At 37.1% G+C, this 8074-nt stretch overlaps 1 protein-coding gene across 7 annotated transcripts; it reads right to left on the bottom strand.

Annotated features, from left to right (window-relative positions):
• Positions 1041-4210, bottom strand: LOC104720316. Of its 7 annotated transcripts, XM_010423449.2 has the most exons (4): positions 4125-4210; positions 3064-3190; positions 2733-2862; positions 1041-2223 (listed from the first exon to the last, which is right to left on the bottom strand). In XM_010423449.2, the coding sequence occupies exon 4, from the start codon at positions 2205-2207 to the stop codon at positions 1371-1373; it is 837 nt and encodes a 278-aa protein (XP_010421751.1). In that variant the 5' UTR covers positions 2208-2223; positions 2733-2862; positions 3064-3190; positions 4125-4210; the 3' UTR covers positions 1041-1370. The 7 variants fall into 7 exon arrangements, with proteins under 7 accessions (XP_010421751.1, XP_010421752.1, XP_010421750.1 ...); XM_010423450.2 differs by lacking the exon at positions 3064-3190; XM_010423448.2 differs by lacking the exon at positions 3064-3190 and having other exon boundaries at positions 1041-2207; positions 2733-2873.

Below are 8074 nucleotides of genomic sequence, written 5' to 3' on the forward strand. Positions count from 1 at the left end.
CCATTTTTTTGCTTTTTAATTATTGTAATGTTATTCATGTCGTGACTGAGTTATAATTTGTTTGATGGCTGAGTTATATTTAGGCTGAGTTATAATTTGTTTGATGGCTGACTTGCCACGTCGGACGCATCATCCATTTAGCATTCCATGTCATCATCTTTCTTCTCTGGAAATACGAAACGTCGTTCTTTCGACTCTTGTTCTTCAACTGGTTAATAAGTGAACTATTTACATGGTTTTTACTTTCTTTCACCTTGTTCTTCTACATCTTCTTCACCTTTCTTCTACTTCTTCTTCACATTCTTCTTCACCTTGTTCTTCTACTTCTTCTTCACCTTGTTCTTCATTTTCTTTCATGTATCAAGTTCCGGTAATTGTTGTTTCCGGTGGGTAAAGAAACACAAATATGTATTTAACACCGACGATAGAGGGTGTAGAGTTCTGCAGATAGATGCACAAACAACACACGACAAGCTTGTGAAGCTTGTTTTTGATGACTATGGATTGAACGCGTTAAGCCATGAGCTAAACACATGTTCTCGATGTAAACAACTTGGGCACAATACGAAAACTTGTCTGATGTAGTATTATTGTAATACATTTGTTTTATTTTGTGCAATAACTCAGGCGTCAAGCATTATAACTTGGCCGTCATATTAATCGATGAGACTTTTCGTTTTCCGCTTTTAGATTATTTCTTGTGATAACTCAGCCACAAAGCATTAAAACTCAACCCTCATATGAATCGACGAGACCTTTCGTTTTTCCGTAAATACTATAACTCAGTCGTCAAGTAACATAAATCAATTGTTTGCTTTCAGATTATTTCTTGTGATAACTCAACCACAAAAAACATCATAATTCAACCGTCATATGAATCGATGAACCTTTTCGTTTTCCTTTAAATATTATAACTTAGCCATTGAGTTGTTTTTTTTTTTTGGATTGTGACGTAAATTATGAAAGATGACGTGTATTTTAATTTACTGATGTATATTTAAAATTTATTTTTAATCAAAATTAAAAAAAAATCCAAAAAATAAATTATAATTACAGTCAGACACTAGACATTTGAACAATTTTTAGAAAATTGTTAGATACCAGAAATAAACCAATTTTTAGAATACAACGAGTAATTCTTTCTATTCTCAAATCAAAAAAAAGTACCAAAAGCATATAAAAACGTTTGAACTCTTTTAAATCAAAGGTCGAGGGAACACCCAACTGAAACTCTAAACCGCTAACTAAAAAACTTCAATCAACAACCATTTGTTTTGTTCCCACTCGCCTTTCTCTCCGTGGCTTTTATAGAGCTCGGAGCTTAACTTGGTCAGACGGAGTAGAAACATTCAATCATCAATCATCAATCATCAATCTTGTGTTTGCCGCCTTCTGCTCACACCTCTGCTTCGAACCCACCGGTTCCTTGTGAGAATAGTGCGAAGTCCCCGGCTTGAGATGGCTGGAGCAAAACGTGGTTGTATACGACTCATGTCAAATCCTGCAAGTGATCCCAGCTCGAAGAATCCACCTTCAATACCATCATCTGACTCACTGTCGTCGTCATCATCATCATAATCATCATTGTACGGCTCGAGCACATAGTCTCCAAATACCACAGCCCCAGGTGTCGACGACATGACTGTGCTGATCACATCACTCCTCTCCCTCTCACCTTCAAGCTTCTTCCATTTCTCCTCAAGCACAGGGTCTATGGCTCTTGGGTTGGATCTCGGATGTACTGCCTTGACATGCTTCTTGAGCTGTCTATAGCTTCCATAAAACGAGCAGTTATCTTTCATGCATGACCTTTTCTTAGAATTCAGATACTTCCGTTCCTTTTCCACAACAGTCCAACCTTTCACCTGACCCCTACAGAGCGGGCACAATAGCTCCGGCGGTTTGTCACTTTTCTCATCCTTCGCATAGGCCTTTTTGTACTGCTCTAAACAATTTGAGAAACGACTTCCCGTGGCACACATGCAAGGACGGCATCCTTTGTGGTAAGATGAGCAAAGGAGGACGACCGAGTTGTGAGGAACCTCAAGACAGACAGGGCATGTCACACCTTTCCAAGGTTTTCTTTTCAGAGCCTTCACATATCCCTTTCCCTGGTTTCCTTTGTTTAAATCTTTTTTAAATTCAATATCTTTCAGAGGGGCGGGTGGAAACCGAGTTAATGATGCCTGTTCCTTAGTTCTCCCCATCTGCTAATTAAATCCACTACAAAAATGATTATCAGATATATATTAAAAAAATAGAATTCACTTCACAAGACGCTTCTCAGCACTCAACAATTTTATGCAAATTTACAACTGACAAACAGAGGACGCGCATCAACTGATCCATGACAATATTGTTGTAACCTAAGAGTTTTTTGTTTCTAATATGATTCCGGTAAACTGGTGAACTGAAAGGGTATCGAAACCAGCATATTCTCATAAAGACGGTACTAACAGGGAAGAACATAGTCTTAGGTATTTCACATCTTTGATTGTGATCCAAGAACTAACTTTCGGAATGTTAAAACCTCACACTGTAATGATAATACTACAAGAAGCAGACACTAATCCAAGATCATATCTTAAAGTGTCCCATGTTTAAAGAAACGCAAGAATCCTCCTTAGTCCAAAAAAAACAAAATAGATAACTTTTTCCATGGGATAAGCCCCAAAAAACAAATTTGGAAGCCAAAGTTCTAAATGATTCTTTTGTAAATAAAGCATCCTTACCTTGCCCTACACACCATCCTACCCAACCCCAACCCCAACACATCTTGCCAGCAGCTTTATCGGCGGGAAAAACACCCACAACTTTTGAGGTTCTCGCCGACAACATTGGCTCAGACTCTACAGGATTTTCCTGCCGAGGAACTTCAAACAAAATAAGTTTTCAATAATACTGAACATAACTATAGGCAAGTGAAGAAAAGATATCCACTAGCTATGAAACGTCCTAATTCGATATGTGTTTCCAATTAAAGGAAGCATAACTTTAAACCAAGTTTCATACTTGTTTATAAAACAAATTTCAATTAAGTATGAGAATAATTAACAAGGTAACCTCAGCGAAAGAAGAACAAACATTTGAAGTCTGGAAACCAAAACCGAAATAACTCAATTAAGGAAGGCCTCGTACGTCTCCCTCTATATGAATACCCAAAACTAGACTCGTGACTCCTCCTTTGCAACTACAAGGGGAAGTGATCAGTGAGGTCTCTAGACTATGACATCAATATGAAATCAACACATAAACACTACACAGAGGAAGAGTTATAGCCATAACCAAGAGTGAAAAAAATTGACTCACGATATGCAAATAAAAATAGTCCAAGTCACTCATAGACCAGAATTAAGATCTCTAGAACGAAATCACAAAGACGATTAAGTATGAGCAATTGCCATGTACAAATTCAAAGCATCAAAATGATACATAGTTCCAATGCACCAAGGTGCTATCCAAATCCAAACATCACGAATATAAATCACACTCCAACACAACAAAGTGCTAATCCAAACTCCAATTTGTGCTAAAATTTCCTTTGATACAACACAACAAAGTGCTAATCCAAACTCCAATTTGTGCTAAAATTTCCTTTGATACATCTAAAATGTTCATTCATTTATATATTTTGAAGTAAAATGGATCCATGGTTCAACGAATCAAGAATCAAATTCAAACTTTTCAAGGAAAGACAAAACCCAACACATCCATTAGACCATACAACACAGAGCCCACCACATACGAACCTACGTTCTCTTCTTAGACCAAAACAAATATTATAGTCAAGATTGATAACAATTTCAATTTTCGATCTTATGTATTCTTAATTAAGAGTGGTGAAAACAACAAAATCGAAGCATTTTCAAACATAAACACAAGCACGAAAGAGAGTAAACTGTTACAAAGATTTGATTTTTTTTTTCATAAATTTGCATTCAGAGAAGAGACAAAAGCAGAACCAATAACAGTAGAAATGATAAGCGAGAAAACCCAAGAACTCAAATCGTGAACCCTAATTCAGATAATTCTCAGAGCAAAGATCGGAATCGCAAGAGATTTAACTTTAATAGAAACAGATCCGACATCGTAAGAGATCGAATAGATTAGAAAATGGAGCTTACCAGGCGATGAGGGTTGCTGTGGTTATGGAGATAACGGAGGAGACGGCTCTAAGCGGCGGTCTCAGCGGTGGCGATAAATGTGACCTCACGGCGAGAGCTTAATGTTTATTTATAAGATCCCAATCCTTTAGTTCGGTGTCGTTTTAGAAATACTGTTACAGGCCCATTTATTATTTATCTGGACTTTTAGGCCCAATACTCAGGTTTCATACATTTACTTGGTTTGTTAACCAAATAATTTTAAATTTTATTTATGTTTTGATAATTTTAAATGAATTTAATAAAAATTTGTAAATAAAAAAGCCCAACACAAAAAATGAGTTTATGAATTGTTTGTTCACTCAAGTAATAAAGTACAATAGTATGTTTGGTAGTATTTTGGGTGCAATTCCCATAAATACCACTAATTTGGGGTTTTACTCTAAAATACCATTATTAGTTTTATTTTCCAAAAATACTATTAAAATATATTTTTTTCCAAAAATACCATAAAATTAAAACTTACTTTTAAAACATTCAAAATTAAATACTAAATCATAAAGACTAAACCCTACTCCTAAAAACTATATTATAAGTTTAAAATAGTCAACCCAAACCCACAAAAATATATAATCTTTTACACTCTTGAAAATCAATTTTTATGTTTGTAATATTTTTGAGAAAACTAAATGAACTTCTTGTGATATTTTTGGAAGAAAAAAAAACTTAAAAGTATGGTATTTTGAGGAAATTCTCTATTTTTGGAACATAAAACTAATAATAGTGGTGACCCCTATTTTTAAAATCCTCGTTTAGTACCGATTACACCTCGGAAAATCGTTATACCCCGCCTGTTCGCTTCGATTAATGATTAATTCCTTTAAGAAATCAGTTATCCGATTACTCCCCGTTTAATCCGATTATAATCCGCCTAATACTCATATTTTTGGAAAATGTTTTTTGAAAATATGATATTTTGAGGAATATCGTAATTTTAATCGAATGTTTAAAATTTTCATATTATACACTATAAATATTCATAATCAACAAATTTAAACATTTTCAAACTAGTCATGTGGCTCTTAAAAGAACGTAGCCATTGTTTTCAAAGCGACGGAACTTTGGAGATGGTCTATATATATTAAGAAGTCAAATTTTTTTGTCAACCAAACAATAAATTAGAAAGTAATTCTAGGAGTGGTGGTCCAAACCAGAAGAAAAGAGTTTACAAAAGAAATATCATAGAGAAGAGAACAGGAAGACCGAGCGAGGCAATCCGCCCGTTGATTTCATGAGCGAGAAATCTTCGACAAAGAGAACAGGGGTGTAATGCCCCTCACCATGATTAAGGCCCGGACAGAACAACTTTTGTCAACGTCGGCCAACTAAAACCTATTATTTCGACAAGGAAGGACAATTTTGGCTCGGACATTCAAAGGGCCAATACAAGGGAGAGATAAGGCACACCTAAGGACCGAGAAGGAAATGCCATATCAAGATTGATTCTCCGTCAAATGGAAAAAATGGTATGGAAGGCCAGGCTATCGGCAATGTCCCTAAGTTGGTAGAGGAACCCATAGGTAAGATCTTAGGATTAGTCTTATCTAGGAAACCTTAGCTGTTCTAGGGAATAGGAAGGGTCAAGGAAAGTGGACTAAGGCAGGATGTTATGGGTTGAGGCAATGGTTGGCCATGGTTTTAATGCCCCCGAACCGTTCTAGGACCAAACCCGGCCAAAACAACCCGATAATGCCACTTGGGAATAATCATCAACGATCCGGCCGAGGTTCTAAAACCCATTTAGGCCTCCAGCCAGTCCATCGATGATATTCCCACCAATTTAGCCATCACTTAGGCTTCTCAACCCTTGTGACGACCAAGTGTTGAGCCACCCACATTAGGTCGCCATCAACCGTAACTCGTACACGAATAAAACTGAATACTTTATTAACTTAAGGAAAATATTTCACAAGTCTTAACAAAAGATAAATAGAGTTTATGGCCAGGCCTAATGCCAAAAAGATTATACATAATTTATTTTGACAAAAAGACATACTTTAACTTTACACAAGGCACAAAAAACTATCTTCGGGCTCCTATCGTCTAACACACCCTCTAGTTCTCCACTACTGGTTACCTACAGGAAAAATTCTATCATAAGTAATCTAAGATTACTTAGTGAGTCTCAGGGCTCCCTTCAAACGTTAGATTCCCATCCCAACCCCAAATCACAAGGAATCACACAACAAGAAACCAAGCAATCACACAACAAGCAAAACTTGAAACAAAAAAAAGAAGAAGTTTTTTAACAAGTTTTACTAGGGCCCATATATTCCGCCTTCCATTCCCTTTTCCTTTTATCTCTGCCTTGCAACCACAAAGGCATGCAACCAGAATAAAACCCAAATACACCATCGTGTAAGCATCAATCATTGTAGCGAGCCAAGACCGAGCTTTTCGTTACGACATGCATAGCTAGGCTGCATGCCGCAACGACTTCTCAGAGAAGGACAGACATATCTCCACTCTTAGTGCGTTTCTGGCCGTTCCGATCTCCACATCAACGAACGCCACGCACTAAGACCAACACTTCTCAAGGTTATAGGTTTATGACCATAAAGAATCATAAAAATCAACAAAAAACACACAACATGCAAAAATGCAACAACAACAACACATGCAATAAATCCATCAAGCGGATCTCCACATCAACGCTTGAGATCTACCATGGTTTAACTCGCATGCTAATAATAGGATTTTCACCCAGGGTATCAATTCCCTATGCAGTTGTAGTACAAAGGGTTATCAATCCAAATGGTAGTTATGCTAGCAGATAAGATATGATCAGAACAGACAAGTCAAGCCAAGCAATAGTTAGGGTTTGATCTAACAATCCTAAAATAATTAAAAGAAAATAAATAATCAAGAACCACATGACCTAAGTACTCGATGCGAGCATTCGAGTACAGGATCGGGTGGAGTGATTGGGTAAAGAAGAAGAGTAAGAACAGCTCGAAGGTGTACACGAAGCTGGTGATCGAGTACCAGTTTTGGTATAGAGTCGAGTTATGAATAAAAACGTAAACAATCAAGATGCGAAAGTTCCTAAGGATGGGGTAATCGACTCCTAAGTGTTCCTGACCAGTATGGATGTCCTACATGCCTCAAGTAAATATTTCCTAGACAATGGATCTCTATAACCTTGTTAAAACACACTCATGATAGAATTAATCAACCTTGATCACTCCCCGACCCAACTCTCGTTGGAGAAACATGACCAAGCAGGCAATACAAACCGATTCATTATTGTCAATAAACTCCTTGCAAATCTAATATCTTAGGCTAAGTGAGTAGATCTCTAGCATTGATTGATTCAAGTATTTCAACAACATCTCTCGATGGGAAAACACCCTAGATCTACTCTCAAATTCTCGGTCTGAAAATAGCATTATGAACACCAATCTAGAAAGGAATTTATAAAACATAAACAATCGAGCTGAGACATCCTAACCGATCAAGAACACATATTTTTCTATTCCATCCCTAGAAACTTTGTTTCACTACTCAGATCTCATTGTAGAAAGCATAAAAGCACATATAAACGAAAATTGCATTGTATTGAAAATAGAAATAGAGTAGAATAGTACAAAATCGAAATCTAGAAGAATAGCAAAAAGAAAATGAAAATAAATCCTACCAAAGTGGAAAAAGAGTTTGGATCGCTCAGTTTCTCTCCCAGAGGCTCTCGCTCTCTGTTTTGAGGGTCTGCGGCGTGCTAGGATGAGAGGATGAAGAGGGGGGTTTATATATGGAAACCCTTTAAACCTAGCTGCCCAGTCCTGCCCGAGGGTCTGCTCGAGGCGGTGATCGAGGATGTGGTCGGGTTACTCCTCGGATAGGTCTTCGGGTTGTTCTTACTGCCCTTGGATCCTCTTCGATTGGGTTGAGGTTCATACTGTTCTTCCTGCTAC

Source organism: Camelina sativa, chromosome 8, assembly GCF_000633955.1.
Source record: "Camelina sativa cultivar DH55 chromosome 8, Cs, whole genome shotgun sequence".
Classification (NCBI taxonomy): domain Eukaryota; kingdom Viridiplantae; phylum Streptophyta; class Magnoliopsida; order Brassicales; family Brassicaceae; genus Camelina; species Camelina sativa.